We start from the raw sequence: 19,139 nt of genomic DNA on the forward strand, positions 1-19,139 counted from the left end.
ACCTGCAATGTGATGCACCGCTCTCTAGATGTCCTGTGGGTCATCCTAATGCTATCTATGTGGTGGGTGCTACTGCCCACAGTGCACCCTGATTTTTGCAGCATGTACCTCACTATCCTTCCTGTCATCTCCTGGTGCTGTGCACCACCATGCAAGTTGTAGTGAGATGACTGCAAATCTGTCAACACAAGCTCTGCTCTAGGCAATTGATTTGTTTCTCCAATCACTGTTCAACAGGGGGAAAAAAGACAGAACTTAGGCTCGGCAATTGCGAGTCCTAGCTATATTCCTTGGCTTCATGTTCCTGTTTCCTAGTTTAGCGCTACATTTCCAACCAGAAATTAGAGTTATCAGTATTTCTAGTGCTCCAGTACCTGGTCCGGGTATGGATTGTATGGTCCACCTAAAGATGGTCGACACCACTAGGTCGACATACCGGAAGGTCGACAGGGGTCTAGGTCAACATGGCACAAGGTCGACAGGTCTTTAGGTTGACCCAATCATTAGGTCGACATGGTCTAGGTTGACAGTCAAGAGGTCGACATAGGGTTTTTCACAGGTTTTTGACCCGGATATCAACACAGTCGACATGGGCACTGGTTTAAGTGCACCGCGTCCCCTCACATGGCTCGCTGCGCTCAGCATGCTTCGGGCACTGTGCCTCGCTGCCCTCGGCACACTATTTTATTCTCCCACCACGCCCTAGTGGATGGTAGGGTATGAAATACCGCCTGTCGGCACGTCTGCTCAAAAAACAGTAAAAAAATCCCCATGTCGACCTAGACCCCTGTCTACCTTCCAGTATGTCGGCCTAGTGGTGTCAACCCAATGACTGTCGACCATTTTTAGGTTGACCAACCGACCGTATCCCATAGGTCCTGTGTAGTCAGAGTGACAGTTGGTGGTAGCTGTAGTTTTGCATATACTAAATGTCACCAAGAGGTTCAGAAAGGAGTTGACCTGACCCAAAGCAGTGGGGCGACAGCCGGCACTTGCCTGTTCCCTAGGCCCATTATCCTGGGAGTGAAAGTGTTATACAGTAATTAAGTTGATATTACTTAGGTTTTGGGGGCAGGTGCAGTGTTGTACTTATTCCTTGTAACGTTCCTTCATGATTGTTATGACAGTAATCTTGCACAATATGTAGCTGAAGGTGTTTGCCTTCCTTAGCAGATCATTTGTTACTGATTAGTTATTCAAGCACAATGCATATGATGCACTACAACTGGATCGCTGATCAATTTGGGCTTAAACTAGGTAAATGATAATGTGAGTTGTCCACACCAGGTCCATAATATTTGGGAATTTGCCAATATAATTTGTTAATTTTAACAGTAGTAAAAGAACAACAGTTGAGACCTGTAATTCCCTCTTATCATTTCTATTCTCAATAAGGGAAATCATGAGTAGCCATGCTTTTCTGTCAATACATGCATTCATAGGTTTCCCAGTTCTATGCGCTTAGTGAAATGTGATCCATTGGGAAGGTGGCATTGATACACAATTCAGGAGCTGTAGGAAGTGTCCTTGGCATAGCTCCTGTGCATTGAAAGAATTTCTGTTTCTTGATGCTTTTCATATAGCCACTAAAGCAGCTATTTGCAGAAATTCTTTAGCACAAAGGTGTTTCCTTGCTTCATAACACCTTCTGTGACAATGTGCACACTTGCTTACTTCGCACTTACAGTACTTGTATTTTTTTTTAACCACATAAACGGTAGTATCTAATTTCACATATTGGTTAATTGTCCTGTATCCCAGAATCGGTTAGGTTCCCTTGTCATTCACCATCTGCTTATTTATTTTGCCTGCTATTGACATGATATTGATAGCACTCCGCTTTCCTCTCAAGTTTTACTTGTATTCAATTCAGGAATTAATTGCAAACATTTTTACTACAATAGGCATATTCTTCCAACACATAATGTTATTTCTTTATATATATATATATATATATATATATATATATATATATATATATATATATATATATATATATATATCAAATGCCGGGGTGCCATTGCACGGATACATTCACAGCAGAAATGGATGTCACTCCTCTGGACTTGCAAAGAATGTACACAACACACAGGGTATATATATATATATATATATATATATATATATATATATATATATATATATATATATATTAAAAAAAAACACTTTTCAAACCCTTTTATATGTACATGGGATGAAAATAAATGTTCTATTTATGAAAATATGAAGTATTCTTATTGTACACTTTAAGCAGATGATGGGTTAATAAGACATCGAATGTTCAAGCGCAGCAAAAGATTTTCTGGATCTTATAATTCTTGAATGCCACCTGCTGGCCTGTAGTATCCATAACCATTTATGAACTTAATGTTTGCTATTGATGCATATTTTGTGGTGTGTTCCATTCTTTAAGGCCTGGATTGCTAAAGTATGTATGCAAATGCAGTTCTTATACGTAGGTGTAGAGGTATTTTGTAATAAAGTGCAAAAAGTCTGCTGGCATATATAATAAATAATAAGGTAGATAGAAAAAAGAATGTTTCTATACAAACTCTTAAATATAACACCGTTTAATATGATAGAATGTATCTAATTTTTTAATTAGATCTATATATTTTTATGTCAAATAAAAACATTGACAACGACGTTTGAAATTCTGACTTGTGTAAATGTATAGGTATCGCAAGAGAAAATGTCTGTAATGTGAATATTGAATGCAGTTTGAGTACTTAGAGCTACAACCATCAGAGCAAACTACCCATAATTGTCAGTCATTTTAGTGTTTACCTCCTATAATAGATTATGGTTATTTCATATTGTCATGTAACCATCAGTCCCGTCATTGGCACAGCTCTGTAACCTTATCCTCAGTGACACCCAGAACAAATAAACCTTCTTCTGAGCTTTTCGTAAAGAACAGATGACACCAACAAAGATGATCAGTGCAGATTTTGTTGTCTTCTCAAACCACTTAGAATGATCAGACAATTAAATTTTCAACACATCCTTTAATAATAGCTGCATTGCAATACCTGTAACCTGCAGGTTAGGTTTCCTGTGGTTTCATACTCATAAGTGGTGCAGGTTTTTTTTTTTTTCCGTCAGCCTTCATGTTGTGAAACATTAATTTCCATCTTATGTGATCAAGTAAATTTATTAGCAGCAGTGAGATCAGTGAAATTTTCAATAAATGGTGACTCCCTGATTTATATCAAAAGATCCATACAGCAGTAAACAATACCATTTACATTTAATTAGTTTTATTGAACCAGTGGCCATTTTATCTGTAATGAACCACATGTTATGATTAAGGATGTATTTTAATGATCTTTAAGTTGGGTGAACAAATGTTGCCCTTGACCTAATGGAGGAGGTTTCCCTGTCTTATTGATAACCTCCCAGTCATTTCTGTATTATTATACTGACGTCTAAAGGAAAAACATCCCCATTATCATGTACTCTCCTAGTCATTCTGTGAGTAATGCAGATGAATAAAATCCATCTCCCTGAGACCAGTTTTACATCTGTCATTATGATCAGGTATCTATGCAGGCCATACTAACATTACAACCCTTCTTACACTTCACGCCCGGCACTGTCCCTTTTATACAGCAGATTTTGGAAACGTGTGTAATCAGAAACCTGAATTTTTATTTAAGTTGTTATTTGAATGAGTCTATGGATGTGTAAACAAATGCATATAAGGTATATCTATTTAGTTTTTTTTTTCCTCCACGTGTCACCCATTATTCTCTTTTATTATGAAAAGAATATTCCTTATAGCGTATGCTTTATGCAGTTTCATGATGTGTCATGTTTGTGCATTGTCTACATTACGGTGCAAGTGTATTTTTGATTATATCATGTGGTAGGAGGTGCAGTCTTATATTGGATGTCTCCTTTTTTTGTGTAACATATAATGAGGAATTCAGTTGTGGCTGGCAGATAATGTCAGGTTCTGGCCTGTGGGTGACTACCGAAGGCTTATGGTACTTACTGGGCAGCCCCTGAGAAATCCGTTACAGGGCGGAGCTCCCATGAGAGATGTATTCTGCAGACAGACACAGAACTCCACAAAATCATGTTTACCAGCAATTTCCACCCAGAATCTATATCCGCTGAGCACATTGCTGGGTGGTGATACTGCTTGAGCCGGTCTTCGGACGGTTAGATTGGCCCATCTGGCCTTTCTGCCAACTGTATGCAAACAAACATATAAATACTGTAAGTAAAACTGGCAAAAGTCAATTTTTTAGGACCTTATATATAGTTTACTATTGTTAATGCATCTTTACTGACAAATGGGTTTTAAAGAAAGTGACATAATGCAGTTCCATTATCTTAGTTAAAATAGTCTATTAACCAGACGATCTGTGCACTCATGATCCATCAATAAACCTGACCTCTGTGAAACCGATAATTCCATTGTACAGTAAGTCAACCTAATGTAATTTCCTGGACAAAGCCTATCTGTAAGGTACCTTTCTCTAGTGTTCACTCTAGGATTTTTTTTAGAGCAGGGTGCTGACCACTGGGCAGGGCACTTTTTTCAATCAGGGGGGGTACATTTTATATTAGAAATTTTTACTTTAGAAACAACGACAAAAAAAAAAATATAAAAAAAAATTACACACTGCACTAGGATTACGCCCATTAAACATTGTCATACTCTGCTACGCACATTACACACACTGTAATCCCTCTTACATACCACACACCGTAATGCCCATTACACGTGATGGCAAACAACGTAATACCCATTATACATGATGGCAAACACCGAAAGTTCTGAGTGGCATGTCAGCACGGTGGGTGGGGGGGGGATCTAGTCTGATCGCTTGCAAATGGGGTGAGAATTGCCCCGTGCTTATGCCCCTTTAGACGAACATGTCTGTTCTATTCATAATTATTTTAATGCATTTACATTTTTTTATGCCCAGCTGCATTTTGGGTGAGAATCATTTCAAAACAATAGGCAGGACCAAAGCAGACATGGGGAAAGCATTAACCACACGCACCAGATTTATTTTGCTATATACTCTAGACATCTGGTGTAACAAATTTTTTGGCTATTGGGTACTTCCCACTGTAGGCTACGTTGGTTATATTTAGGTTTCTCAAATTGCTGACAGTGCATTTCTTAGGCTACTGTATAACATTAACCTTTATTTAATCTTTTCTGGAAGCAACATAAAGTACTGTACTAATTGGTGCTATAGCTATACAAGACCGTCACTTTTTAACAGGTTACAAATCTGAATTAAATGTGATGTTTAAGTACTAGAATTTACTGTAACCAGATGGACTGAACTGGTAGTGTTACACAAGCAGGTGAAAAGGATTTCCTGGGTTTTTTTTCCTCTATTAAATTGCAGTGAGCTTTTTCAGTGTGTTAAGTTGATGTTTAATTTTTGTATGAGCTGTTTAGGTAAAATGCTTAATAAAGAAAGACTGGAGTCTGGACAACCGTTTTTATTGTGTGTGTGTGGTATTGGATTCTGTACTACCCCCTATTTCAAGAGACTCTTATTTTTCTGTTCACAATAAAGCACATAATAGGCTGGATTATCTAAATTGTAGGTGATAACAGATGGGGAAGAAGTGAATGATGAAGATATAGGACACCCACATGTGTATTAGTTTCATATGAATTATTTCTCATGGTCTTGATGAAAACTAAATAGGAAGGACAAGAATGTGATGAATGGCCGGCGTGTGAAAGATTACAACAAATGGCAAACAGTTTAAGATGTGAACAGATACAGAAAAAGGCCCATCGTGCTCTATACCATTCTAAATAATGTGTCATTTATAATTTATAGATGTGTAGATTTGTCATCTATGCAGTTGATGCTGTTAATTAACCTGATTACAATGCAACATGAAGTTTCCTCTCCTTTACAATGAATGTTATGCCCTCCACAATAGTAGGATACATCCCTGTCATGAAATGGCACAGTGCTGCTGAGCTAATCATATTAAGATTATTTTGAAATTGTCATTCAATAGCTGAGTGTCCTATGCTGCATAGAATTACAGTAGATGCGGTATTTATATACTGCACAAACAGTTTAAGGATATAGGCCCTTATTCTGGTCTGTTTGCAAAGGGCATTCGTTTGCATGGGGAGCGATGTTTTGTTGCTGTGCATGTCCAGGGTTTGTGCACCCACTGCGAATAGTCGGATCGCTGGGGTGCACGCACCCAGGACAGCGGAGGGGTGGGGAGGGGCATGGGGTGGACGGCCCCATTAGCATATGTAAACGGCCGGCATTTAATGGGCGTTCCCATGAGATGAGATAACACTGGGCATTCTAATGCTAATGGCATGGGTGCCAGGGGTGGCCAGTTGACCTCACCAGAGGTCAGCTGCCCGCCCACTTCCTTCTGAACGTGCACGCATATGTAAGGGTGCCACAGAGCACCCTTACATATGCGTGCACATTCCACATCATTCGATGGTCACTGGAATGATGTGGGTGTTCCCCTGCACGCTGCAAATGGATGTATATGTATATCATCCATTCGCAGCCAGTGCAAAGAAACGCACCTTGCAAATGGTGGGCTGGTGTACCACCATTCGCAAGGCGGGGTTAGGTTGACTCACAAGGCTGTGAATATGCATCCGAGTGAATCAACCAGAATAACCCCCATAGAGTTAGTGAACAAAAGAATCGGCTGCCACACCATGCAGTGAGTTATGGCATTGCAACAACTATGTTGGAAATTGTGCTGGAGGGATGCAGCATAATTCTGCAATAAGAAAGTCACCTAACTGATGTCTGCTTGACAGTGTGAGAAAATTACAGGGGTGCCATTTCTAAATAGTACATACATGATTGTATGATGATCATATTGCTAATATAAGTGTCATGCTCATGAACTCATTGATAAAATACATATGCTTTAAGAAGGTAGGGAGCATTATTATTCTTGAAAAACCTTTCCAACAATTAATAAATGTTGGAATATGGTATGAAGGTGGTTAGCAGTAAAGGCCCCCATACACTAGCCGATTTTGGTCAGATTTCAGCCAGATCAGTCGGATCTGGCCGAAATCGGACCCAAATCGGCTAGTTTTGATGTCCCCTCAGATCCTATGCGCGGTCCCATGCGCATCGGATCTGCGTCGGGTGGTCGGACCTTCTGCACGTCCGACCACTCGACTTGGGACCTAGTGGGGCGGCGAGGCGGTAGAGGGAGCAGTGGGGGCTGGGGACGCTGCGGGGGACACAGGCGGCATAGAGCCGGGCAGGGGGAGCCGGCGGGAGCTGTCAGTATTGAATAAAAAAAAAAAAGCCCATACAATGCATGGGCGGCCTGTGATTGGCTGAGCGCTCTCTCAGCCAGTCAGCAATTGGCTGAGAGAGCGCTCAGCCAATCACAGGCTGCCCATTCATTGTATAGGCTTTTTTTTTCTAGCACTGACAGCTCCCGCCGGCTCCCCCTGCCAGGCTCTATGCCGCCTGTGTCCCCCGCAGCGTCCCCAGACCCCCCTGCTCCCTCTACCGCATCGCCGCACAGACGCTGTCCCCCGCAGCGTCCCCAGCCCCCCTGCTCCCTCTACCGCCTCGCCGCACAGACGCTGTCCCCCGCAGCGTCCCCAGCAGCGGGGGACACAGACGTGTCCCCCGCAGCGTCCCCAGCCCCCCTGCTCCCACCAGCTCCCACCTCTGTAGCCCCCCCCCCCCCCTGCTCCCCGGGTTTTTTACATGTGATAAATTAAGACGATTTATCACATGTAAAAAATGGCACATCAAGTGCCAATCTAATCAAGCTCCCCCAGGGAGCAGCCGGGGAAGCTCAGGGGGAAGTCGGGGGCGACTTGTCCTAAGCACAAGTCACCCTAGTGTATGGGGGCCTTAAGTGCCCTCAGTTCCTTCATTGTGGAAGGTGAAAGAAAAAGTTAAATAGAAATCTTATCTGCTTCTGGCCAGTCTCATTGAATGCAGAAATGGCCAATAGCTAATTTTTCAGGAAAGTTGAAAGTTAATTAAATTAAGAATGTTAATGTTTCTGCGGCTTTGAGGAGGAGAAGAAAAAAAACACATATTTTAGTAGGGGATACAGTCGTATTGTTGACCTGACTTAGGTCGACAGTCATTAGGTCGACACCGTTGGGTCGACAGGTGTCCAGGTTGACATGGTTTTAGCTCGACAAATGCGTTGGATCGACATGGGTTAGGTCGACAGGTTGTGAGGTCGCCATGTTTTTTTCACAGTTTTTTTGAGCCGACTTGTGCCGACAGGCGGTATTTCATGCCCTACCATCCACTAGGGCGTGGTGGGAGAATAGAATAAACGCATTTGTTGACCTACACACCTGTCGACCTTCACCCATGTCGACCTAGAACCCTGTCAACCTAGTTGCCTGTCGACCTAAGTCTGGTCGACAATACAATCCACACCCCTTAGTAGGAGTACTGAGGTGACAATTTGGACAAATGGGATTACAGTATATGCAGGAAGAGTGATGGCTATTGTACTCTTGAAGATGACACCATGGAGTAATAGGAATAAAAGCAATTTTTGATACACAATTTGTAAATAAAAGGCAAGAGCTTTAGGAAAAGGACATAAGGAAATGCAGAATTTGTAATTGAATTTAGCTGGTCACAAATCCTGGTCAATGTTTGTTCAAATGTTCAGTTACGCACTTTGTGATGCAAACACTTTGGGGTAAATTTACTAAGATGTGAGTTCTATTTCACATAGGTTGTTGCTTTGGGCAACCAATCAGAATCTACATATTTATTTAGCATCTTCTAGAAGATAATAGATTAATATCTGATTGGTAGTGAATCATTTTATTACTGCTAAGTCTAATGGCCAATACTTACTACTTCTGAATCTTTCTGTAAGCAGATTGATGTTATGCTTTTCTGAAAATTGAGGGGCAGATTTATTAAGCTTGGTGAAGTGATAAAGTGTGTTTATTACCGGTCAATCAGCTCCTAACTGTGAAGTTACAGGCATGGTTTGAAAAATGACAGGTAGAAGCTGATTGGCTGGTGATTGATAACAACCAGACACTTTATTACTTCACTGAGTTTAATAAATATACCCCTCAAAGTCTTAAGAAAATCCAAAGTATAATTTGTGTAGTTATGGCATAAAATGTTACTGATATTTATGTGATGAATACTTACATTCAACCAAGTGGTTAGGAAACCCTCAGCAGCGAAATGGGTTGCATAGCCATTTAAAACGAATTTGCAATTTATGACTAATACCGCATTACAACTGCCAGTGTGAAGAACATGGCAGCGCCAGACTCCTGTTCTCACTGTTAGGCAAATTCCCGGGTGAAGCAGTTCTACACGGTAATGTGCCTTTTAAAACTGTTTTTTTTTTCAGTGTGAACGGGTCAACCTGGGTCGGTATACCTGGGTCTCCAACCAAAAAGCAGGGTTAGAGACCCGGAAATTTTGACCCTGGTTGACCTGTTCACACTGAAAATAAACCTGTGTTGAATTACCTGGTCGACATGCTTGACCCAGGAATTTGCTTGGCAATGAGAACAGGGTGTTAATAGAACCTCTGTTTTCAATGCAGGGTGTCTATTTAACTTATGAAAAATTGTATACAGTCAAGTTACTTTCAGTATAAAACTATTTTCATACTTTCAACTTGTTTATAACTCTGGTCCATAGCACATAATTAATGTACAAAAAATAAAGTCTCCATATAAATGAATACAAAAATGAACAATTCTTCCTTAATCTGCAGGCATTCCCCATACTTTTCTGCTTTTGATCAGCAGGTGCTGAAAAAAAAAATCAGTGCACAGTCCTGTAAATATGCTTAGTAGTCCCATGAGTTATATAAATGTTAAAAATAAGGTCCTGCATTGACCAGAGCCTTTTCTGGGTACCATTTTGTAGGTATTTACTAGATTTAAAGCACATAAATAGAAATACATGTCTAAGTGATGTTCAGTTTAAAGTGGGTCTGTTGGTGGTCATGTGGGGACTGCCTGTTGTGCCTGTGGGTGGACATGTTGGGAGGGTCTGAGTAATATATGGGCAGAGTCTTAAAGTACATGTAGGGGTATGATTGCTTATGGATGCATTTTGTAGCATGTCATAGTCAGAGGGCATATGGGAATGGGGCTATTTAGAAACATGCAATGGAGCTTGTGGTGGAATATTAGAATGACTGATCTGGTAGTTCCAGAATTGATTTGGGGCTTTTTTTTTTTTAAATGTTATTTTTAAATTTTGAATTTTTCTGAAACAGACAAGTTGTCCATCACTGCCCCTATTATTTGATTCACTCCCATAATAGACTCTTAGATTGGTTAGACTCATTTTTTGGGACATTTTAAGTATTGCTGAGTCATTAAAAACAAAAACTCAACAAAAAGCCGATTTGCTGAGTGCGTAGCCTGAACAATTTTTGGTACTTGTGTAGTATCACGGCTCCCACGATGGCCATCGCACAGGGAAAAATGCGATACCTGTGAAGCCCGCGAGGGGACACGGATACCTGTGAAGGTATCGGCGTCCCCTTGCGTGGCTCGCTGCGCTCGCCACACTTTCTATTCTCAACTCCACGCCGACGTGGATAGTGGGGGTATGAAAAGGTCGTAAGGCGCGTACTGCCGCCCCTCGCGGGCTCGCTGCGCTCGCCACGCTTCGGGTTGGCGTTGATAGTGGGGGTGGTACAGTGTGAAAAATGACATTTGGGGTGCATTTTACATGATTTCAACTCATGTCCATAATTTCTGTGAAAAATGACATCGCATCGCATCAGATCGCATGCGATCTTTATCAAAAATGCATAAAATCGCATTGCATCGCATGCCACTACATATGGCATTCGATGGGAGCCGTGATACTACACATGTACCCAATTTTTTTCCTAAAAAGTAACCTTCAGTATTTGGTTAGGTTCAAAAGTGGAGAAATGGAACCATCATTAAGATTATTCATTTAACTTGTGGTTTCTCATGGGAAGAAACACCTGAGTTTAAATTATAAGAAGGCTAAAAAATAGTTAGGTTCACCATTAGTTACGTTTCTCACAGGGCTGTATTGCCAACATGTAAATGTTATTGTATAACATAATATTTGGTCAGATCTTTGTCTGAATGCTGAGTAATCACCTTTTTATTGTAGGAACTTTTTACCTTAAAATGACCTTGATGTTTAATGTGGATTCTGCCCAAATTCAGTAATGCGCATTAATTTGTGATAGTGGGGCAGACGTTTTAAGCCTTATAAAGGTGATAAAGTGTAAGGTGATAACCCACTACCAATCAACTCTGAACTGTCATTTTTCAAACACATCTGATTGGCTGGTACATTATCATCTTTCACTTTATCACTTTAACAGGCTTAATACATATGCCCTATTGTGCTTCAAGTGTAACCTAATGTGTGGCAGTGAAGGTGGAAGCAGGCATGCTCACACTGACCACAGCTAAGGGTCCATGTATAGTTCTATGGTGTTACACCTCTGTTGGCTTACAGTTTGAGGGTTACATAACAGAAATATTATTTACGTATTCAGACTTTTATGGCCCTGACCAACATTTCAAAATCGACTTGCGCAGAGTACTAATTATCATTGCGGAAATGCTAGTGGAAGGCAATATTTGAATACATCGTCATGGCATTCTACATGTATAGTTCTTTTATTTGTAAGTCATATTATATTACTCAGGTTTTTTAGTTTCCCTTAGGAATAGCTTTGTTTTCAAGTATCAAATACAAAAGTTATCCACATTGACATTGTGTTTGGTAATACTCTTGGTCTGTGTTATTTCGTGCCAGGAATAAAATATGAAGATTTTGTTTCATGAACAAAGAAAGAAAATCAATGGTGTCATATTTAGAAATGAACAAGCTGTTTTGGTCATGCCTTCTATGACATACCCTTATTTAGTGATCAAGATGCATTGTTTATTAATTGCAGCCACTCTCTATTGCAGGATCTCTTTTCAATCAATGCTTATGTTTATGCTCAGAAGCCACAACTGGATATTCACAGTTTTGAAGGTAACTTTACACGGGTAAGTAAATGCTTTCTCTAATTTTTCATATCCACACAATATGCCCATGAGACAAAATTCCATTGACTGCTAAGCAAGGGAGGGGGTTTGGCAGCACACAACAATGTGTTCTGCACCTGCATTTGATCCAGCACCTCGGAAATGAATATATATTCTGCAATCACATCTGTCACATGTTGTTTGCCTGTCACCTGTTGAAATTCACCTGTAACATTCTAATAGTTACATATGCAGGTCTAAGCAATAGCTTTGGCTACATCAACATTACATGCTGTATAATTGTCTAAACAATTGCTTGGTCAGTCCTAACATTTCAAATAGTTATGGGGCACACAGACGCTTCGATTCCGGCGGCCGTTAATACCCGGTGAGTTGCCGGAACAGGAGGGAGGGCAGCAGGAGGACAGCGTGCAGGGAATAAGGGGGTGGGGGGGGGTGGGGTGCGGCATAGAGCAGCATTACACTGCCTTTGATCTTCCATATCGAAGCAGAAATAGACTTGCCAGACAAGTCTATTTCTGCTGTTGATGCCGCGGGTCCGCGCATCGGATACAAATCTGTATTGAAGGAAGTTAACACGCTTCAACTCATTTTTTATTTGAGTTTGAATCAAATAAAAAATTACCCTAAATTGAAGCGTGTGTATGTGGCATACTGTAAATATATAGTACAAGATGTCCAGCAAAACAATAAATAGTGCAATGACAATACAGCATCCATCCAAAGACCAAGTACAGTCAAAAAGGTTACTGTTGTGTTTAGTAGGCATCAAGCACATCTGTAACTGTCATATTTTTTATGGAAATCACAGAATGCTAGAATTTGTTTCTTTTTTTATTGAATAAGTGTATAATAATTAACCGAATTACTTCACAAAATGTCACTTGGGCTGTGCAATTGGGAATGTCTAACATTTTTGTAATTTATTGGTGTTTCAAACAGCAGCTCCAAGAGAAGGGATACGATCATTGGGTCACCACCAAGTACATCGACAAGCATTAGGTCGACACCACTAGGTCGACATGCAGTAAGGTCCACAAGACTTTAGTTCGACATGGGTTAGGTTGAAAGGGTCATTAGGTGGACATAGCTTAAGTCGACATGGGTTTTTTACAGTATTTTTAGCTGACATGTGCCGACAGGTGTTATTTCATGCCCTACCATCCACTAGGGCGTGGTGGGAGAATAAAATAGTGTGGCGAGCATAGCGAGGCACCGTGCCTGAAGCACGGCGAGCGGATGCAGTGGTACTTTTCGGTGTCCATGTCGACACGACATGTGCCGACAGCACCGTGCCCGAAGCATAGCGAGCGAATGTGGTGGTACATTTCGGACACAACATGTTCCAACAGACGGTATTTCATGCCCTCCCATCCACTAGGACATAAGGGTAAAAAAAAAATTGACTTTTTCACTGTCGACCCATGTCAAACTAATGACCCTGTCGACCTAGACACATGTCGACGTAAATGCATGTCGACCCAATGGTGACCAACTGATCCACACCCCAAGAGAATTGACATTGTTTGCATGTGTGCTTGTGAAGTCCATGTACAATTATGATGTATAGATGAATCCAACTAAAGTTCTAAAAGAAAACCAGGCATGGGACAGTGAATAAAATATGATTAAAGGGGACCAGAGGCAAATTGCTTTTGAAGAAGAACATTGCATTTAAGGAGAACATTGGAGGCTATGCCATTGATCTTACTGCTTAAGTGTATTGATTTTGGAAAGAAGAGTAAACACCACAGTGAAAATGCAACACTAAAGCGAGAACACCATACGGGTGGGTATGCTGACATTGTGTACAATGGGCAACATTGCCAGGCCTGTTTACAGGTTTTTATTGATTGTTCAGGGAGATGCCTTCAATCACACACTGAAAACAGTGAAAACCCAATAAGTGTACAGGGTGAATCTCTGCCCCCCTATTTACCCTTCAGATCCTCAGGAGGAGCCATTCAGATACTGTGCCAACAATCCAGATCAAAAATAATAAGTGCAGTGACAGTAGACTGGAGAGTTATAAATGGGGCATGAATTACATCCCCAGTCACCTTTTGCCAGTAACCAAAAATTCAGTAGCCATTCCTGGGAACACAAAGCTTTTTCATAGAGCTCTCCTGTGGCCTATCCCACAACCACTTTGCCTTTCTTTTCTTTCTTGTTCCTAATCTGCCCGGACTCTGCATTTGCTATAATCTATTGTGCTGAGCACCCTTCTTAATACATTATGATGAGGGAAAAGGGGAGGGGAATATTGTGAGTATTATCCGCACAGGTCAGTGGTAATGGACCACTGTTATTGGATTTTATGAGGATTTGATATATGGAGTCTGTGAGAAACTGGCGAGAAATCCTACTATGGATAAATTGGTGCTAGACACACAATAGATTTACTGTGTCTCTTTATTGGGCCGTCAGTGGTGCACCCCTGAGTATGGGAAGTATTATGTAAACACTAATTCCAAGGGAGAAGGAGAAAAGAAAGATATACTCTGGGTGGAGGCACTCATATCACAGACTGTGATTTTGCTGTTATTGCATCTGTCTAAAACATTAAATTTTTATTATAAACATTATTAAAAATTGAGTTGTAACCGTATTTTGTATTCCTTGTCTCTCTAAGCGCTATGCAAAAATATGGTAATTGATATGTATCAGGCTTTTGCTGCCTGATTGCTGCGGAAAGAGATAAGGGGTGACATTCTATGGGCTGAGAGAAAAGCGCATATATTTTTCGCACTCCACATCGCCGCACTTTCAGAAATCGCATTTTTTTGTCATAATTCGCATATTTAATGGGATGCGCATTAGAGGCTAAAAAGTGAGATTGAGTGCGATAATGGGCGAATTTTCGTCATGAAAATGTGCGATTTTTATGCATGAAAATGTGCGATTTTTATGCATGAAAATGTGCGATTTTTATGCATGAAAATGTGCGAATTTGAGCTTATGTGCGATTTTGGGTTTGTATTAAAAAAAAAAATATTGCGTGGGGTCCCCCCTCCTGAGCATAACCAGCCCCAGGCTAATTGAGCCGGTCCTGGTTCCAAAAATACGGGGGACAAAGTGTAGGGGTCCCCCGTATTTTGAAACCAGCATCGGGCTCCAACAGCCCGCAGTGTCATGCCACAGCCGGGGGACACTTTTTACATAAGGTCCCCCGGCCGTACCATGAGCACCGTGGCTGGTCAGCCTTGGACGGGGTACCTGGAGGAGTGGGGACCCCCCCAATAAAGGGGTCCCCCCCCCAAGGCTTCACCCATCCAGGGCTGAAGCCCGGGGCTGTCACCGGCGTCCCGGGCCATTGGACGCCGGCCTGATGGTGTCAAATCTTTCAATCCTAACATTGCTTTATACAGGAGAACTACAAGTCCCAGCAGACCTCCCCTGCAGGCTGGGACTTGGAGAACCACAAGTCCCAGCATGCGGGGCAATAATGGGCCCGCTGGGACTTGTAGTCCACCTGTAAAAAGAATGTTAAAAGAAAACACACACACAGGAAAGTAAAACTTTATTACACACACACACATCTCACTTTTACAACCACATACTCACCAATCCAGGATCCAGCGCTGGTCTCCCTTCTGCTGCAGAGCCGGCTACCCCCGCACTGACAGCGGGGACAACCGGCTATCTCCGATGCAGCTAACAGCTTCTGTCGCGTTGTCCCAGCGCGACACAGGCTGAGAGCGTGATTGGGCGATGCGTCTCCATGGAGACGCATAGCTCAGCTCAGCCCTGATTGGCACTCTGGCGGTGCGGCAGCTATCTGATCGCAGGGCTCTGCAATCACATCTGATATCAGGCTTTTGCTGCCTGATTGCTGCGGAAAGAGATAAGGGGTGACATTCTATGGGCTGAGAGAAAAGCGCATATATTTTTCACACTCCACATCGCCGCACTTCGCACTTTCAGAAATCGCATTTTTTTGTCATAATTCGCATATTTAATGGGATGCGCATTAGAGGCTAAAAAGTGAGATTGAGTGCGATAACGGGCGAATTTTCGTCATGAAAATGTGCGATTTTTATGCATGAAAATGTGCGAATTTGAGCTTATGTGCGATTTTGGGTTTGTATTAAAAAAAAAAAAAATTGCGTGGGGTCCCCCCTCCTGAGCATAACCAGCCCCAGGCTAATTGAGCCGGTCCTGGTTCCAAAAATACGGGGGACAAAAAGTGTAGGGGTCCCCCGTATTTTGAAACCAGCACCGGGCTCCAACAGCCCGCAGTGTCATGCCACAGCCGGGGGACACTTTTTACATAAGGTCCCCCGGCCGTACCATGAGCACCGTGGCTGGTCAGCCTTGGACGGGGTACCTGGAGGAGTGGGGACCCCCCCAATAAAGGGGTCCCCCCCCCCAAGGCTTCACCCATCCAGGGCTGAAGCCCGGGGCTGTCACCGGCGTCCCTGGCCATTGGACGCCGGCCTGATGGTGTCAAATCTTTCAATCCTAACATTGCTTTATACAGGAGAACTACAAGTCCCAACAGACCTCCCCCGCAGGCTGGGACTTGGAGAACCACAAGTCCCAGCATGCGGGGCAATAATGGGCCCGCTGGGACTTGTAGTCCACCTGTAAAAAAGAATGTTAAAAGAAAACACACACACAGGAAAGTAAAACTTTATTACACACACACACATCTCACTTTTACAACCACATACTCACCAATCCAGGATCCAGCGCTGGTCTCCCTTCTGCTGCAGAGCCGGCTACCCCCGCACTGACAGCGGGGACAACCGGCTATCTCCGATGCAGCTAACAGCTTCTGTCGCGTTGTCCCAGCGCGACACAGGCTGAGAGCGTGATTGGGCGATGCGTCTCCATGGAGACGCATAGCTCAGCCCTGATTGGCACTCTGGCGGTGCGGCAGCTATCTGATCGCAGGGCTCTGCAATCACATCTGAATAATCCCGATATGCGGTTTGCTTATATTCTGTGTGCTACTGCAGCAAAATATGCACACAAAATGCATTTTTGCGAATAATATGCATTTTAATGGGAAAGTTGCACATAAAGACATCTGGTGCTACAGTATCACACGGAGCAAAAGCATTATGTATATAGCATAGAAATACGTGGACTCATCTGTACAAATGGCTCAAATCAAAGGAATATCATGAAGAGGATTAGAGGAAAAACATAGTGGCTAAAACAAAAATTTGGGTGGAAAAGTACATCAGCGCTACGCCACAAGGTGTGGGTAACACATTTGTATTCTTTGGTTCTATTCTGCACGTGGATACAATCTATCTAAACCTGGTAGTTAAATCTGCAGATCAGTTGATCTGTCGTCCACTCGGGCAGCGTGTTTGCTATACCAATCGTTGTGACTGACGTAACAAATGGGAGGGTGCTGCCCAGTTGAGCGGTCAATCACCACTGGCTCCTGGTGCAGGTGTGTGGGCAGGCGGTGGGTCACCTGTACACACAGCCCAATGTGCTTTTATTTCGTGCATTGGCTGTGTTGTACAGGTAACACATGGGCAGTATCCAATTAAAAAAATTCTCTGTGCATGGCGAGAGATTTTTTCTCTCTCCATGCACTCTCCCTGTTCCGGAGCCTCCTGCTCCCACTATTCAATGTATTTAAGACTCGCCGCCACTCGCGGCGAGTCTTAACCCCTGCAGCGGACGAGCGTCCGCGGCAGGGAGCTTTCAGGGAGCCAGGGGACGGAAGCAGCCAGAGAGATTAAAGTCTCCCTGGCTGCTCCAGAGGAATGTGGAGGGGAGGTGGGCTCCCCGGGACCCAGGCAGCACAAACTGCCCCCGCCCCCTATAGCCAGCGGGAGACCCAGTATTCACTGCACCCGATCGTGCATATTAACGATCGGGTGCATTGAATATATGAATATCTAATGAGCGCTCCGGCCCCCTGCTGGCTGCACTGTGTAAAAAAAATAATAATAATTAAAAAAAATATATATTTTTTAAATTAAATATATATTCATGTGCTATAAGCACATGAATAAAAATAACATGCCCCTTCACAGAAAAAAAAACCTGATTTTTTTACACCAAAATTAAAAAAAAAAAAAACTTTTAGTTGAAAAGTTCACATTCCAGCTCTCCATCAAAAGATGGAGAATTTCTACACGGAGAGAGACGGCGAAAATCACTTAGAAAGACGGCGAATATTTCACATTGAATAGGGTGGTTCACTTTTGGAGAGCAAAATGCTCCGTCCAAGGCGAAAAAAGCAATAATTCTCCATAAAACATGGAGAATTTTTCTCATTGAATACTGCCCAATATGTCTGTAAGCAACATCATTCACAAACCTTTAGTTTATACAATCTGACTGATGATTCATTGTTATATCTGTCGTTCAGTCAAAATGCCAAAATGTAAGCATTAGTATATCTCTGTATTTCTTTTGTGCTTGCAGTATCTGTCTGTTTACAGTAATTATTACACATATTCGATATGTGTAATAATTACTGTACAGTACTGTACAGTAATTATTACACAGTGCGATACTATGCAGATCACCATGTACATTCATCACCATGGCCCTTTTTCTGGTTGGTGCGGTAATATCTGCGTGCGTTCATGCCGCCGATGTTTTGTGTCTGCGCATGTGCAGAGGCGTCTCTGCGCATGTGCGAGCGGGACGCACGGCCACATTCCGCATGAAATGTGTACACTACGAACAGGGGGTGGAGAGGGGTGTGAAGGGCTGTTTGGGCTCATTACCATATGTTTACACCCCGCGTTTCATGGGCGTTCCCATGCAAACGCTGGGCGTACGTATGGTAATGCGGCCGTGGCGCACGTGTAGGGGGCGGACATATGACATTGCCGGATGTCAGCTGCCCACCCAGATCCCTGCTTTTGCACGGAGAAATGCCCGTGTGGTCTGAGGTTGCGGGAGCTGCCTGGCCACTCGGCCCTGCATTCGATGGTCTGCGACCATCGAATGATGGGGGAGGTTCCCTGAGATGGAGGAGGTGTATTCATGAGAAATACACGTGCGGTCCGTTCGGACAGCTTCTTACCGCGTACGGACGGAGTTGGCGATCCGTATGGAAGGCGGTGTTTAGGACGCACGGTGCTGGCCGCATATTCGGATCCGGCCGCACCGATCAGAATAAGGGCCCATGTACCATCACCAT

At 42.7% G+C, this 19,139-nt stretch overlaps 1 protein-coding gene across 2 annotated transcripts in view; it reads left to right on the forward strand.

The window, feature by feature from the left end:
* ATP9B (ATPase phospholipid transporting 9B) overlaps positions 1–19,139 on the forward strand; it is a 360,476-nt gene that overhangs the window by 188,675 nt on the left and 152,662 nt on the right. For both annotated transcript variants that reach the window (XM_083187774.1, XM_083187775.1), the window contains exon 9: positions 11,936–12,016. In XM_083187774.1, coding sequence (XP_083043900.1) covers positions 11,936–12,016 — 81 coding nt within the window. The remainder of the gene's footprint in view (positions 1–11,935; positions 12,017–19,139) is intronic.

Source organism: Crinia signifera, chromosome 5 (genome assembly GCF_055691185.1).
Source record: "Crinia signifera chromosome 5, ASM5569118v1, whole genome shotgun sequence".
In the NCBI taxonomy this organism is placed as follows: Eukaryota; Metazoa; Chordata; class Amphibia; order Anura; family Myobatrachidae; genus Crinia; species Crinia signifera.